Below are 15,392 nucleotides of genomic sequence, written 5' to 3' on the forward strand. Positions count from 1 at the left end.
TGTATTTTCACTATGCAAGAACTTGGTTGTTACTAGCTCCATGCATTGCGGCAGAAGATCTTCTACTCCCCGGGAAACCCCTTCCTCAAGTTATCATACTTGCTGTGCGGATATTCCAGACAGTTCTCGACCTTCTGCATATGTTTACCGCCATATCCACCCACACCGTTGACAACCATGCTGATGATACTGCCCTCACCTGTTCTATCTCCACTGCTTTCCCACCACATGGCTCCTCCTAATCCTCTTTGCTGAATGTAGGAGACTTTGGCGGCCGAAGAGGCTGGATTGTCATAGGTAATCATGACGCGGGAGGAGGGGTCGTAGCTCCATGATGCGCCGGCGGAAGGGTCGTGGTGTTCGGTCGCTCCTGGGCGGGGGAGAGCCTGTGTTGTGGTCATTAGTTTGAATCTCTAGAGGCGGAACGCGAAGAGATGGGCAAGTGAGGAAGGGGTCAGATTAGATCAAGTTATTTGGCGCTCATGGACCCAGGCAAGAGTTCAGCAGTGCAGGAACCACAGTGAAGACAAGGGTTTCTGACACATGCATGATTTCTCGCCATGTATCCGATGTTTAGTAAGAACGGTGGAAAAGGTCGTGCGATGTCTTTTTATGCATCATGGAAGGTGTGGGTTGGGAGGAGTATGGAGGACATGGGAGCTTACCTTATAGTCCCAGATACCGGATCCAGCTTCCCAACTAGCTCCAGAGTCAACGCCTGAATACGGTGCGCCAGGTCCGTCAGTGTTGGCGAAACTACGGCCGTACAATGGCATGCCAATCACAAGCTTGCTCGGGTGGATGCCGCAGTGTTCCGTGTACCAGCGGACGGCATCTTCAGTGCTCACAGGTGTTGACTGTGGATTCTGTTGGCAGGGTGCAATATTGGTCTGATGGCCAGCATGTGTACTCCATGTACCAGTGAAGTCGTATGCCATCAAGTTCCAGAAGTCGAGATATTGATCCATCTCGCGCAGGTGCATACGATGGAGGTTTTCAGGACCGCACGGAGCAGCCACAGTGAGGGCAAAGTGAGGGTTTCCTGGCAGGGAGTGAGAGTATGCATCCAAAGCAAGTCTCGTGGCTCGTAAGAGGAGTACGTAGTCGCGAGCCTGCGCGTCGTCTGCCGGGTACTCCCAATCGACGTCTAGACCATCGAGACCGTGGTCTTTGAGTAGAGCTACAGCACTGTTGGCAAAGCATTGACGGCCAGCCTCCGTAGATGCAGGTCCGGCAAAGTTGGGAGAGTAAGTCCAGCCACCAATACTGAGCAGAATCTTGAGATTGCGGTTGCGCTTTTTGAGCAGGAAGAGCTGTTTCATACAGCCGTAGACATTGGTTCCGACGTCGTTCCAGGAGTCCCCGTCGTAATGCTTGTCTGTATCTGACCAAGCGTCGGTAAGATGTACTTCCCCAGTATCAGGCTTGATGTTGGCGAATGCATAGAGGACATGGGTGAGTTTGTCTGCAGGCAAGTCTTGGGGCTGATGGTTCCTGCCATAAATTGCCTTCAAGAAGTCAGTAATGCTTCACGTGGAGTGCGGTTAGGGATACTGATACCCAATTCACGAAGTATGAGACGGCACGATAGCCGTGTTGGTATGCCATTGTTGTGTTCTTATATGTTGTGAAATCGAGCAGAGGATGTTGTTGATTTATAAAGCCTTCAGAATGGGTTTCGTAAGTGTCGTGTGGCTGTGCAAACACCGCCCGGGCGAATAGCAGAAATAAAAATGGAAGAGCAAAGACCTGAAACAGTGTCAAACAGCTGGCTCAAGCGTTGACGAGATGTTAGCTGGTCTGTATGCCGTACAATCACCATAGTGGGAAGACATAGAGGCTTCTTGACATTGTGGACAGGACTGTGACACGGTGAAAGATCGAAATGGGACTTACGCTGTCAGAATACATGCAAAAGAGATGAATCACGTTGTCGAAGTCCGTAACTGATCCAGCAGTTTACAGTAGGTGCACGTGGTGACACTAATCAAGAAAGCTTGCAGGTCATGTTTTGGGGGTTAGGCAGCGAGCGGTAAGATGGGTCAACTTCGGCAGATCGCTGCCGTGAAGCTGATTTCAACAATGGACTGCGTCTTACCTGCTCGTCTACAGCTCGCACCAGCATGCTGAACATACACTCTGATCGGACAGATGGCCTAGGCATGCCATGAATGGGTATGCAGCCTGTTTCTCGTATGCCTTCGAGTCTCTGCTCCAGCGGCCGCACCGGGGGCGTAGTTGCTGTAGAAATGCACAGTCTTTTTCGGCTTCGAGCCGTGTCCAGTGAGAGCGCGTCAAGCAACTACTCTCTTCGGACATGTATAAGAGCTTGAAAAGTATCATGCATTTCTACAATTTCTTTTCGGCCTTGTGAAGAGAGCTGGAGACTGGAGATGCAGATCCAGGGACTGATTCAACAGCTGCAGGAACAACGGATGTGGCGCAGACCATCACATGCCAAGCTGGGGTATGACGAGCGATAAGGACGGCTTATCGGTTTCACAGGGTAATGCGGACCAGTCATGTGCTATCGTTGCTGCATGCGCGACTGCCTTGTGACTACAGCGACCTCTGGACAACTGACCTTCTCTGCCTTCTCATACTCCAATTCACATCAAACCTTCCTGCATTGCATCACGTACCATAGCCTTTTCGACATATCTCTGAGAGCATTGCACTTCACAGCCACCCCATCCATCCATCAAGGTTGTCCACAACCAACAAGCACAAGCAGCACATCCATCAACCATGGCAGTCATTGCAGACATGCCCGACTTCTGGTCGAACCTCGCAGACAAGATTGCCAACGACATGCCTACTCGCCTCCCGTCCGTCAAGTCAATGCTCCTCAATGGCGGCCAGATAGTGCTGGGTGCCCAGTCCTACTTTGGCGGCCTCGACGTCGGCAACGCACCTTCCTGTGCCAACCCGCAATTGAGCTGCCACAACCAGACAGCCATCGAGGATTTGTGCTGCTTCAACTATCCAGGTGGTCAGATGTTGCAGACTCAGTTCTGGGACACCAATCCACCTACCGGGCCTGAGGATGCCTGGACCATCCATGGCCTATGGTAAGTCTTCTCAACCCTTCCAGTCCCAGCATACCAGTAGCTGACACTTTCAACCACAGGCCCGACCGCTGCGACGGCAGTTATGAAGCCAATTGCGACGACAAACGTGCCTACCATAACATCAGAGACATCCTCGAGTCCTTTGGAGCTACCGACCTCCTGTCTAACATGACAACCTACTGGAAAGACTACAAAGGCCAAGACGAAAATCTCTGGATGCACGAGTGGGCCAAGCACGGCACCTGCGTCTCTACACTCAACCCGTCATGCTACAGCTCCTCATACCGCCCCAAGGAAGAGGTCGTCGACTACTTCGCCGCTGCCGTATCACTTTACCAACAACGCCCCACCTACGAATGGTTGATGGACGCTGGTATCGAGCCCAGTACCTCAAAGTCATACACCAGAGCCGAGATACAGGATGCCCTCGAGTCTAGGCATGGCAAGCCCGTCACTCTTGGTTGCAAGGGCGGCAAATTCGATGAAGTCTGGTACCATTTCGAAGTGAGAGGCAGTGTCCAGACTGGCGAATTCGTGGCTGCAGATCCTGATGGCGGTAAGAGCACCTGCCCATACAGCGGTATCCGCTATCCCCCAAAGGGAAAGAGCGTTCCGGCCCCAACTGCCTCGCATACACGCACCCGCACTCATGTCCCTGAGCCTACTGGTCCTCCCTTCAGCGGCACAGGCCATCTCAAGGTACTGACGCAAGGCAAGAACAATGGCATTGTTATCGGCATTGGCAAATGGTATCAGCAAGGTACCCCTGCTAAATTCCGTGCTACCCAGCATGAGGATGGCTTTACGCTCGCAAGTAGAAAAGGCAAGTGCGCAGTCGTGCAAGGCATGTTCGGCTGCGGTCCCAAGATCAACGACCCGACTGTTTTTGCCAGCGATGGCAGCTCGTTGAGCTTCAATGGCAGCACCACTTTCTATGCCAAAGGCGAGCCTACGAAGTGGGACAAGGTCGTCATACACGTGGACGATGTCAACGGAAGCCTTGGTACCGAACTGGAGGTCGAGTGGCAGGCTGCATAGAGTGTGCCTATGCGCAAAGGTCTTGCAAAACGTCTCTACATGGACAAGGATGGAAATCGTACCGAGCTCGCTATCGAGTGGCAAGCCACATTCTCAGAAATCTTCACGCTGCCAAATAGACCACCACAGCACGTCAACTACTGCAAGAACAGCACATATCAAAACTGGTACATGTGCTGGCAAGGTCGTCTGGATGTCTGCAATTACCCGGAGTACAAGGGGAAAATGGCTTGTCAGTGGTGGAGGGTGGCTTTGCTGAGTATCACCATCATCCTTGGGCTCATTTTCCTTCAGCACGCACTCAGATCGCGTGGTGCATAGTTCTAGCAATTGATTCTTCTCCTCATTCCCAAAACTATGTTCGTGTAGCTGCCACAATGTACGGTGATGTTGGAATCGACGGTTCATGCAGAGAATATTCAAGAATTTCACACTCTCAGTGGACCCGTAGCTGAATCTCAAAATTCTCGCGCCTTTTTACAGATAATTTCTTCAGGGAGGATTACCGGAGATGACTAATTCGTTCTGTGTTCGGGATCCATCCTGTATCACAGCGTTTGAACTCGTCACCAGACCCATGGCTATATCTCAAAACTGTTTGTGCATTTCTACGGGTGATTTTCTGAGCCCAGTGAGAGGTATGGGAGAGATGACTGTTTTCAATCTCCACGTACTTGGTCTGTTTGTTGTGAATACTTCGAGCTCTGATGAGGTCGATGTATGGATCTTGAATGGTTTGTGCATTTTAAACAGGCTGGTTCTGGGAGGGCGATCTGTTCTATGAGATGATTCGACTGTTTTCGTTTACGTTGCTTTGTGTTGAAAGTGTGGGTATCGTAGATGTCGGTCTCTTGTTGCAATGGGATTGGGAACGGATGAATGCGTAACCACTGTGGCAACGTTACTCAAAAAAGGAGCTTGTTCTTGCCATAAGGTCAAAGGCAAGTCAGATGTGGATTCAGAACTAGCGATCACGAGTCCAGTTCAACAGTTGTCTAAAGTCGCCTACCTATACGCATGCCCTTCTATATATTTGATGAATCAGGCTGAGCAATGGCAGTGTCAAATATTACTGTGCTGGGAATTAGCCAGCAACGCCAACACAGCGACCCCCAAAACACCCAGACTAGGCAGTGGGCCCTGGCATGCGCCACTGGTATCTCCATCCTTGTTCGAAGCCTTTGAGTCCTCTTGCTTCGAACATACGATTCCAATCTGAGGGTCGAAGGCGTCAGACAAACACTTTGAAAATTGTCCATCCGTGGACTCTGAAGAGCATGCGATGTTACAGCCATTGTCAAAGGGTATCAGACCAGTGCCATTGGCTGCAGCATTGGAGCAACATGAGATCATCGCTCTAGTTGCATTGGGCGTGGCTTGTGTGGCACAGATCTGTTCTCCTGGGCCTGGGTCTTGAGGCGGTGCTGCTGTGCCTCCTTGACAGACATCTGAGTTTGTGAGGCCATCGTCGTCGTTGCATTTGAATGGGGTTACAAAGTTCGAGAGTAGGCATTGCTGGTACTTTTGATATGCTTCGTCGTCGCTTGAATCGAGGTTGCAAGATACGTAGGGTCCGATTGTTGTGTTGAAGTAATCGAGGGCGGTCTCCTCACGGCCGCAGCAGGTTGCCAGAGTGCTTGGGAAGTTGTTGCAGGCGGGTGCTGAGCATGCTCGCTCTGTGTAGTTTGCTGATTCCCAAGCTGGAGGAACTCGAGCCCACAGGCCGGCGATCCTGGGACATACTGCAGAAGGGTCGCTTGAAATCGAAGTATTCATGGCGGGAATATTGAGACAGACAGGTGTGCAGGAAGCAGGCAGAGAGGAATCGTGTGAGGGATTGGAAGAGAGGATGATGAGGTTGAAGGTCGGAAAGATCACTTAAGACATTATTGGAATGAAACCTTCCAACAGGTCTTGAATATCCCCATGATACAGGTTGTTGCAAGCTTGTCGTCACTCCACATCTCACAGAACCCGGCTCCTTGCGTTCTCGGCATCAGTGTGCCTCTACATGCTCTTGTCGCGAAGAGCTTGGCTGTTGGTGTTGATCGCGGCTGCCGCACTTAGAGACGATGTCGCATGGCCGATCTTACCTACAGAATATTTTATCCACATGATATAGTGGAGCAAGTGTTGGTTGGTAGATCAAACGACTTGGGATTGAAAGCGGAGTGTCGTCAGTATCTGCAGCATGTTCATTCGGACGGATTGGCCTTGGCATGCCCAGGTCTGGAAAGGAAGGCGCTTTCGCAACGTCATCCCTCCTTCGAGACACACACACACACTGCATGTAGGGACTTCCATCGCGCACAACAGCGTTTCATCTTGCGCCAGTATCTCTGTCATGATTCGCCTGATCTGGCAAGTTGTGTCCTCTCGCTGGAGCTCCGATTCCTTGATCTCTGGACACCGCATCTTGGCAGTAAAACCTCCATCTGTGATCGATCCCGTCGTGTGCTGGTTTTGCTCAGCAGATAGCAACCAACAAACCAAATCACACTTGACCAACACACTTGGCATCGATCAATGATCATATCCTGCACGGCATGGGCGGCAATCCTACACACAAACGATGAGATCTTGCTCCGCAGCCCGTCTGACATCGGCTTCATGCATGCTCCAATGTCCTTCCGAGCTCGTTGTATGTGAGCAAGGGAAATTCAACCTCGAGGCTAGAACCTTCAAGATTTAACATAGACTATACTACCAGTCTACTAAGCCATCGTTCCTGTACCTCATGAGTTCTTGAGACCCGCAAAGTGGTTACATCAAGGCACAGTCTCTTTCTTGCAGTGACCAGGAAATCCATGGGAGATGACACGGGAAAGCATCCCACTGCCCATCACTTTGGATTGCACAATGTTCGTGCCTTCTCTCGGCCGCTTCCTTGCCAACATTTGCTGGTGGGCTAGCATGCAGTTGGTATCAGTTTCCAGTTCTAGGTGCATTGCGCGGAAGAGGAACACACACCCCTGCTTCGCAAGTATGCACATCGGCGAGGAGACCAACAATTTCTGTGAGAAGCCTTGATGATGCTGGTTCTGATCCAGATATAAAAGTCGGCAACATTGCTCGCTCTCATGGCTCATCAGCACATAACTCAGTTCTCTAGACTCACACATCACCAGCCATATCACAATGATTTTTCCCATCCTTCTCAGTATATTCGCGCTGTCCCACCACGTTTCAGCGTGACAAGACACCCATATGTGTACGGATGGCAGTTGCCAGGACTGCCCATGGTTCACGACTGATTCCGCAACTGGTTATCCCGCTTGCCAAGTCTACGACACCAAGCAATTCCGCGGTGCCTTCCCTGATGCCGAAGGCGGTGGCATGGAAGTCTATTTCGATATCCAGCAGCCTGATCCTGACTGTGCTATGATCATTCGTTCGCCAGCAGGCACCTCAATGCCTGAATGCGGCCAGAATGTCATCACGGCCTACAACGCTGCCTGTGCCTTTGCTACGTTGTCCAACACCTTCATGCTGCAATGGTGTTACGGAGATGGTGATTGTGGAGCTGCTGGTGCTGGAGCCAAGTTCATCAGGTCCATGGATCTCAAGAATGGCGACGTCCTCTCTGTTAATAAGCGTGGTATCAGCGGCATACAACTTATGAACAATGGCACTGTTGTTGAGCCACTCGAGGTCGGATTTCCCCCTGAGCACTTTGAGAGCGACAGCACCACCTCAAAGGACGAGAGAGCAGGGGGCGCCACAATCCCCCCTACCAAACGCGCCAAGCGCAACTGCGTCTTCACTCAGGAAGGAGCGACCTACACCATTCCTGGAGACACGCGAATCATCGAGGGCCCCTTCACTGGCCCCGTCGAGCCAGAGATCTCCACCTCGCAGACAGTCAGCTGGACAACTACATTCAGCGCAGGCATCTCAAGCGATATCTTCAGCGTCGGTGCCGAATTCTCGACCGAGGAATCAGTGACTTCCTCTTTGAGCATTACCTACAAGGTTCCTGCCGGCCAGAATGGAAATATCGTATGGACTCCTATTATGAGATGCCGCGATGGTGTCACTACAGACTGCAAGAACAACGAGGACAATGGGCAAGGTACGATCTGCTGGCCAGATCTTAATGAAGAAGGTGATGCACGAGGTAGTTGGGCTTTTCAGCAGCGTTTCTAGGTGACTCAGGGGTCGCCGTGAGACATCAATTCTTCAGCTAGTTTCTTGGTATGTCGAGGATTGGGAACGTACGCTTTTCCTGAATCTAGCTTTCGTTTCGGTCAGTGTGTTCGATTCGAGATTTGCTTGTCAAGGAAGTCTCAAGAGTCAGTATCATACGGTAGTTTTGTCTACGCATCTGTCAAGTATCATAATTTCATAGCCTCTGTCCTGATGTAAAATAACGTCACCAAACTATTGACCATACATGTATCATGCTTAGGAGTTTTCGTCTGAAGTGGTATGGAACCGTATCAGCTAGCAGAAGTATTCACAATGAGCCTCTTCGATGGCATTAGCAACCGCAGAGGATGCAATGCTGTCGAAGTTGGCAGAAGAGTAAATGCAAAAGATTGATCAATCGTTGATGGGAAGGATCGAACTCGAGACCTAGCAAAAAAAGAAACTCGGAGTGATGATGAGTTTAGAGAACAGGGGAGCCCGACCCCCACACCATAGGATATACCACCGCCGTAGCAGGGTCCCCAATGGAGGAGTCCGACTGGTCCGCTGTCTCCGATGGGAAATTCCTGATTACGGTGAAATATTAAGTTACCTATTTCCGTTCAACCGACACCTTACTCAAAACCCAACCGCAGCGATACATATCAAGCATCTGAATATCCGCCTCCATCACCTGCGCCTCACCAATAACTCTGTATATCAACCACCAGCTGTTTCGAGTTCTCCAAAGCCCTAGCCACAGCTTCCAAACATCCCTCCCACCCTTCTTCCTCTTGCAAAATCCACTCTGTAAGTTCCACCCAGTCGTGTATCCGTCCCCGCATTGGATTGCCATTCTCTGCGTTTCCGAGGTAGTCATTGAGATCATGGAGTATCATCATACACGCCAATGTGATTGATAGATAATTTCGGTTAGACAGACGATCGGGGTCGATGAAGTCTTCTTCAACGCCGGATTGCAGGATCTGCAGGGTGAGAAATTGGTCTTGGTCAGAGTTGTTGGTTTTGGTGGGTTTGGGCTCAGGGGCGTATTTGCTTTCGCGGTGGTACATCGAGTTTGACAGTTTTTTGAAGCGGGTGTTGTGTTCTAAGCTCAGGAAGTCGAGAAGGTTTGTGCTTTGATCCACGGGTCCGGGTTGCAATGATTCGCGTCTGCCCATTGCAAGGAGTTGAGGAAACTGTCTGTGGAAGTCTTGGTCAGGGACGATGGCGGATTTGTAGAAGGCGGCTGTAAAGGTGTTATCTAAAGCTTGTAATAAATCGCGTGGTTGCTTCAAGTAGCCTTTTTTGACACACATGTTGTGTAAATGAATCACGAGTGTTGGATGTGGTATCTCATCCCAGAGCAACATGCTCATGCGGTAAATGAGTTCCAGTCCTTCGGCCATTCCGGCGCCACATATGAAAGGGGAATAGTCCCACAGACCGTTCTTCGATGGTGCGAATTGCGAGGCTGCCGCTGAGTCGAACACCCGCTCTGAGTTGCCCATCCATGCTTCCATGATAGCGAAGATACGGTCGAATGCATCTTGGTTGCATGAGGGGGCGCTCGAAAACGCAGGCACCATGAGTGCTCTAGAGAGCCATTCTGCTCCGCGCGTAAAAATTCCAAGCAAGCGACCGAGGTCGCTAGAAAACTGGACTGTGCTGACGATACTACTGACGATGTGACCTTCAGGACCAAGTGACCAGCCCCTGGACACCATGAATGAATCTACAATGCTCTGGAGCTGGAAGACGCGATGCGGGTCTATTCTTCTGCTTAGCTCTGAGGACTCATCACCATGGTAAGCAGGCTTGCTCATCGCCAAGGTAGTGACAAAGCAAGCAAACTCCTCACAGCCAAAGAGGCGACTCAGATCTTTGTTATCTTCATGAGGAGTCTTGTCGGTCCAGTCTTGCTCCCAATAGGCTTTTTGATTGTCTGCCTGGAGATTGCTGTTGAGCACAGTGTAGGCATAGACATTGACCAAGTCATAGAGCCATTTCATTGTGTACAGACGTCTCCATTCAATTCTCTCTGCATCTTTCGCGACTCGAAGATCAAGATGGGAGTTCCAAGTCTTTAGCCGCTTCGCCATCTTTTTACTAGGTCGTCCATTTTGGTTCTTCTGGAAGTCCTTGAAGAAGTCAAGAAAGTCGGCATACGTATAACCGGACATCATTTCTTTTGCGATGTCATCGGGTGCATTGGCATCTGACGAATTGGCAGTAGAATGTGTCTGCAAATTGGCCGACGATACCTCGCGTGCGTTCTCTTCATTTTCCGCAAACTTGTTCATGACTTTCTCAAAAGCATCGTACCCATTTGGGAAGTCGACAAAGATGTTGAGTTCTGTCCTTTTAACCATCTTGATGGCAATTTGAGACATGGTCGCAGCGATGGCGCTGTTGAGATTCCGGTACGCAACCTGGTGCCAGAGATCCTGAACGTAAGCTCTGAGACATTTCCATTCTTCGAACATAGAATCTGCTGCCATTGAGTAATCCAGCTCCAGTTCATTGTCATCTTCGACAATGCGAAAGTCTCCCAAAGACAAGGCCCCAAAAGATTCGATGATTGGTGATGATGTCGAACTGGTGTTGCCAGAACTGCTACCGCTGCCGGACTGGGAGCCTTGGAGTGCGGCAAATTTGTTGTGAAACTCTTCGACGTCGACTTTGGTGTATGGTTTGTTGGCCTCTTTTTCATGCTGAATTTGCCACTCAAGACCCCCGAGTGATTCAAATGCGCTCTCCAGACAATCGATAAAGTTTTTGTGCGAAGTATTGCTCTTCTCAGTCTCCTGGTCTGGACGCTCTGCTACTTTTCTGACATGTCTTGCGTGAGCAGCCTTCCTTCCCTTGATTGACCATCGGAGCAAGCGAAAGATCATAGAAGGAGTTTCTTGTTCTGGAGCCTGGGAAACACGCTCGACCATTTCAGTAATATCTTTCAGCGTGAATTTACCAGAACTCTTGAGCCCAGTCAATGGGAGTCGTGGATTTGTAGAAGCCGAAATGATGACCTGGTTGTAAGTACTACCAAGCCAGTGGAGAAAACATTTGGTGTCTCGCTTGTAGTCGAGGTAGCCGTTGTCTGTCGACATCGTGCTGAATTCTTGAGATTAGTGAGACAGAGAGTGAAGAGATGGGAACAAGGATTACGATAAATATACTGGGTTGTGCTTGATGTGTTTGCTGCAGACGCTTGCATGGCCTTCTTTCTAGTCAAAGAAACAGCGCAGAGCTTTTTTGAGCCCATGTTTCCTTCTCTTCGCTTCGCAAGCCGTCTCATCTCTCTGTACCATCTCCAGTGTCATCATCTCCACCCATCATGCCCTTAGTCTTCTCTCCGGTCTTCTCGTCTTTATTAGTCTTATCCTTGGCCTTCTCTATTCCAGTTTGCTCTGCGACCTTTTTATGCGAATCCCTCTCAATGCGACCACAGCAAGTCAAGCCTTGCATGATGCTCGTCTTTTGCCAGCATATGAACTCTAAACGGCTGGAACCTATTCTGCCAATCACCTCGGCTAGAACCTTTAAGCATTCTTCATAGCCTGGCCTTTCCTCGAGGACGAAACGCGTGAGTGTTGCTCTCAGGTCTATACCTTGCTGTTGGGGCTTTCCGAATACCCGCATGTGAAGAGGATTGCGAGCACTTTTCAGATCTCGTTCCCATTCAACGTAAACTTCCAGCATCATTGAGGTTATCCACAGGTAATTCAAGCCTGTGACTGGCCGACAGCCACTGATATCTCGTTCAATATCAACAGAGATTATCTCTAGAAGTTCTAGACCAGAGGGCGTTTGTCCACCATTGCTCGCGTCGCCAAACTTTCTGGTGCTAGAGGACCAAGTTCTTGTGTTCAGGTCTGATCCCGATGGCTGAATCTCGGTAGCTCCTTTATCTCCACATGAAGTCGAGTAATGTTTGCGGAAAGTCGACAGGGAGTCGATCGTCGCGCCTTGTGCGATGGCACGCTTGATGAGCTCGGTTTTTTCGTAAGTCATCGCACCGGTTTCGATGTCCACCACTCGTTTGGTCTGATGTATACGGACGCGACCCAGTGCCGTACGAGGCTCCATGGAACTCTCTGGAATACGCTCAGGGTCCCAATCGGCTTCACGGTACAAGAGTAGGTTCGATCTTCGGCGAAAGTAGAGGTTGTGATCCAAGCTGAGGGTTGAATGAAAATCTCTGCCGCATCTCGCTGCTCTCGCAGCCTCTGAACGTTGCATCCTGAGGGGGCGAGTGTGAACGTCCTGCGTCCTATGCCGCCATGCTTGGTCGAACCTCCTGGTAGGGATGATTCCTTGATCGAAAAACGAATCCGCAAATAACGTCGTGAGATCATTGAAGATCGTCTTCTGATTGGTTAGGTATCCTTTCTGTGATGCCATGTTATAAAGATGCAGCAAGCCAATAGGCTCGGACATTTTGTCCCAGGTGATCATAGTGCCGCGGTATGTGATCTCTAACGCTTCCATAAGACCAGTGCCGCAAAGAAACGGTGAATAATTCCAGAGTCCATTAGAATCATGCTCCGCAAATCTTGAAGGCACGCCACTCCAGGACAACACATGTTTTGAAGCTCCAAGCCAAATTCGAATGTACGTGGAAAAATGGTCAAGCCCATGTCGTGCAGAACTATACCTGGCAGGGTTGCCGAACTCCACAGCATCCTTTTCAAGGTTGATTAAGCTCAATCGTGCTCCCCAGTGAAATCCCTCGAAGATTTCTGTGGTCTCTCCTAGAAAGACATCAATATCTTGCCTGGGGGAGTAACTTGGACATGACGGCTCAAGAAGCTGATTTGACATCATGAACGACCATCCTCTCGAGACAGTGGTTGCATCGACAATACATTGCAGTTGGAAGACAAGCCACATTGCTATCTTAGCCACAAGGTTGGTACCAGGCTTTTGCATTGCCAGGGTGGTAATGGCACCTGCGAATTCTTCGACACCCAGGAGTTGACCACACGCGAATGAGCTGTGTTGAGATGACCACGGTATCGCCTCAAGCGCAACACCTTCGACCTTGATGTAAGGAGACTGACGTACGTTGTGAGAGTGCACGTTGACCAAATCATACAGCCAATTGATCGTGAAACTACGACGCCATGCAATTCGGGCTTTCTTATCAACTTGAGAGAGGTCAAGTTTTGGATCCCAGTCTGAAAGATGAGCTTGCATGCGTTTTGTCGGTTTCCCATTACGATTCTTCTGGTAATCCAGAAGAAAATCATGGAGATCTTGATAAGCATACATCGAGATTGCTTCTGCGACGTCAACATGTTTGTCGTCTGGATCAGGAGAGAGCACAGATGTGCAAAAACCTTTCTTGAAATCGCCTCTGGTAAAGGTCTGCATGATACTTTCATAAGTGTCTTGCTCTCTGGGGAATTCGATGAAAATAGTTGCCATCGTCCTTCGAACCATCCCGATAGCCAAACACGACAAAGTGCCTGCAATGGCGCTGTTTAGGTCCTTGTGAGTCACAAAATACCATTGATCGTGGATGAATGCACGAAGTTTCTGCCATTCGTCGATAATGTATGTGACAGCGATGTAGTAGTCTGTGATCAGGTCCTCGGGTCCATCAAGGATGCGAAAACTTTCCAAGGGTATGTCTTTCAGATCGATCCCTTCGCTGATGGTCGTTGGGGTTGACTTAGTCTTCTGCTTCCTCTTCTGACCTCGTTTGCCTTTCCCAAATGTCTTCTTGGCGCGGGATCTGGACGACTGTAGAAGTTGGTCGTCGTCACAATCGCTTGGATCGTCGGCCGAGAGTTCTGTTATGAGTGCGGAGAAAGGATTGGTGAAGATGATGCGCTCGATAGTCTCCCGATCTTCGACCTCCTCATCACCGGCTCGCTGCTTTGCCATCCAGGCTTCTCCTCCAAGGATAGCGAAGGCCTCGTCCAGTCTGTCGATAAAGTGTTTGTGAGAGATATTGCTCTCTTCCATCTTCTCATCTGCGTGAGTAGCTGCCAACTCTCGGAACATCTCATATGCTTCTGAGCGTGCCTTGATGACAGAGCGGAACAGTCGAAAGATTGTGGAAGGGACCTCCTCATGGAGATTGGCAGCGACACGTTTCGTCATGGTGATCAGCTCTTTGCATGACACTTGACCTGTCGTATTGACTTCGGCGACAGAGTCGTCTTGCTGCGTGTTCGGGAGACATTCGATGACAGTGTTCGACGCTTGGGACAGCCAATATATGAGATACGTCGTCGACCTCTTGTAGTCGGAGTACGAGCTTTGCGTGAACATGATGTAGTACCGCTCTGGCAGGCGACTCGCGAATTTATCGCTGATGTACGGAAAGGTTAGAAAGGGCAAAGTATAATCGTGTAGTGCGGATTCCGTACGCGCTGCGGATACAGAGATCTTGGAATCAGACTGACAATGAGTGTTTGCGTTTGGGTAGGTGTCGAGACTCGCGATGATCTGATTTCCAAGCTGACGCTTTAGGTGAAGAGCAAGGTATTCCACGCTTAGAGACGTGATGCGGTAAACGAATGGATACAAAATCCCGAATGTTCCGATAAATCTACATGTCGGAACCCGTGCCATCACCCGGGCGATCTTGACTTGTTCGTTTATACAAACACAATCTTTGAGCAATCATTTGCTAATTTCAACCTCGATCAGACCGAGCAAAGCAGCCATTCAAGAAGACTGATGTAACGAGGCCTGCGTAATAAGCCTCGCATGGAGCCTGGATAAATGTATGCTGGTCCATGGATATATGGGAATGGCCCTAGAAAAAATGTCTGTTCCTCGGGTAGATCACGCCTTTCGACTGCTGGAACCTATGTGGACGGCACACCACACAGTGAGTACACACCAACCGAAGTCTCCGCTCCAATCAGTGACATGGTTCAGGGTCGAGGAGTGTGAGTGATGAGTCTTTGTAGGAATTCGACATATCAGTCATGGCATCGTTCGAGTGGAATCCTACCACGGTTGCAGAAGCTCAAGGTTCGCTCTCTTTCGAGTCTTTCGCGGTGTCTCCAGACGACGATTTGGACGTAAAACCCTGCGCATCAAGTACTCCCTTCCGCACTGGCAGTTCCATAATGGTTCTAATATCCTCACAGCCTCGAGGCAACGCCTGAACCGGATCCGTACCCAAGAAGCAAG

The 15,392-nt window shown here is 50.0% G+C and overlaps 6 protein-coding genes across 6 annotated transcripts; 2 read left to right on the plus strand and 4 right to left on the minus strand.

Moving 5' to 3' along the window:
- Positions 1–62: 62 nt before the first annotated feature.
- M438DRAFT_375149 (glycoside hydrolase) lies at positions 63–1,608 on the minus strand (the record flags this gene model as incomplete). Its single annotated transcript, XM_029908554.1, has 3 exons — positions 63–386; positions 666–1,508; positions 1,561–1,608. 3 exons carry the CDS (start codon positions 1,606–1,608, stop codon positions 63–65), a joined length of 1,215 nt encoding a protein of 404 aa, XP_029759495.1.
- Positions 1,609–2,811: 1,203 nt separating this feature from the next.
- Positions 2,812–4,109, plus strand: M438DRAFT_275602 (ribonuclease-like protein T2; the record flags this gene model as incomplete). Its single annotated transcript, XM_029900798.1, has 2 exons — positions 2,812–3,071; positions 3,131–4,109. 2 exons carry the CDS (start codon positions 2,812–2,814, stop codon positions 4,107–4,109), a joined length of 1,239 nt encoding a protein of 412 aa, XP_029759496.1.
- A 952-nt stretch (positions 4,110–5,061) lies between these two features.
- Positions 5,062–5,943, minus strand: M438DRAFT_298321 (uncharacterized protein). The gene has a single exon (XM_029901990.1). It carries the CDS (start codon positions 5,883–5,885, stop codon positions 5,172–5,174), a length of 714 nt encoding a protein of 237 aa, XP_029759497.1. The 5' UTR covers positions 5,886–5,943; the 3' UTR covers positions 5,062–5,171.
- Positions 5,944–7,316: 1,373 nt separating this feature from the next.
- Positions 7,317–8,255, plus strand: M438DRAFT_275583 (uncharacterized protein; the record flags this gene model as incomplete). The annotated part of the gene is made up of 2 exons (XM_029900796.1): positions 7,317–7,760; positions 7,815–8,255. 2 exons carry the CDS (start codon positions 7,317–7,319, stop codon positions 8,253–8,255), a joined length of 885 nt encoding a protein of 294 aa, XP_029759498.1.
- A 439-nt stretch (positions 8,256–8,694) lies between these two features.
- M438DRAFT_30586 (uncharacterized protein) lies at positions 8,695–11,439 on the minus strand. The gene has a single exon (XM_029902241.1). The coding sequence runs from the start codon at positions 11,345–11,347 to the stop codon at positions 8,939–8,941; it is 2,409 nt and encodes an 802-aa protein (XP_029759499.1). The 5' UTR covers positions 11,348–11,439; the 3' UTR covers positions 8,695–8,938.
- Positions 11,440–11,531: 92 nt separating this feature from the next.
- Positions 11,532–14,519, minus strand: M438DRAFT_335933 (uncharacterized protein; the record flags this gene model as incomplete). Its single annotated transcript, XM_029903847.1, has 1 exon — positions 11,532–14,519. The coding sequence occupies one exon, from the start codon at positions 14,517–14,519 to the stop codon at positions 11,532–11,534; it is 2,988 nt and encodes a 995-aa protein (XP_029759500.1).
- Between the last annotated feature and the right edge of the window lie 873 nt (positions 14,520–15,392).

Source organism: Aureobasidium pullulans (assembly GCF_000721785.1).
Source record: "Aureobasidium pullulans EXF-150 unplaced genomic scaffold scaffold_11, whole genome shotgun sequence".
NCBI lineage: Eukaryota > Fungi > Ascomycota > Dothideomycetes > Dothideales > Saccotheciaceae > Aureobasidium > Aureobasidium pullulans.

Coding starts and splice junctions, on each gene's coding strand:
- M438DRAFT_298321 (XM_029901990.1), bottom strand. CDS start 5,885: ATGAATACTTCGATTTCAAGCGACCCTTCTGCAGTATGTCCCAGGATC.
- M438DRAFT_30586 (XM_029902241.1), bottom strand. CDS start 11,347: ATGTCGACAGACAACGGCTACCTCGACTACAAGCGAGACACCAAATGT.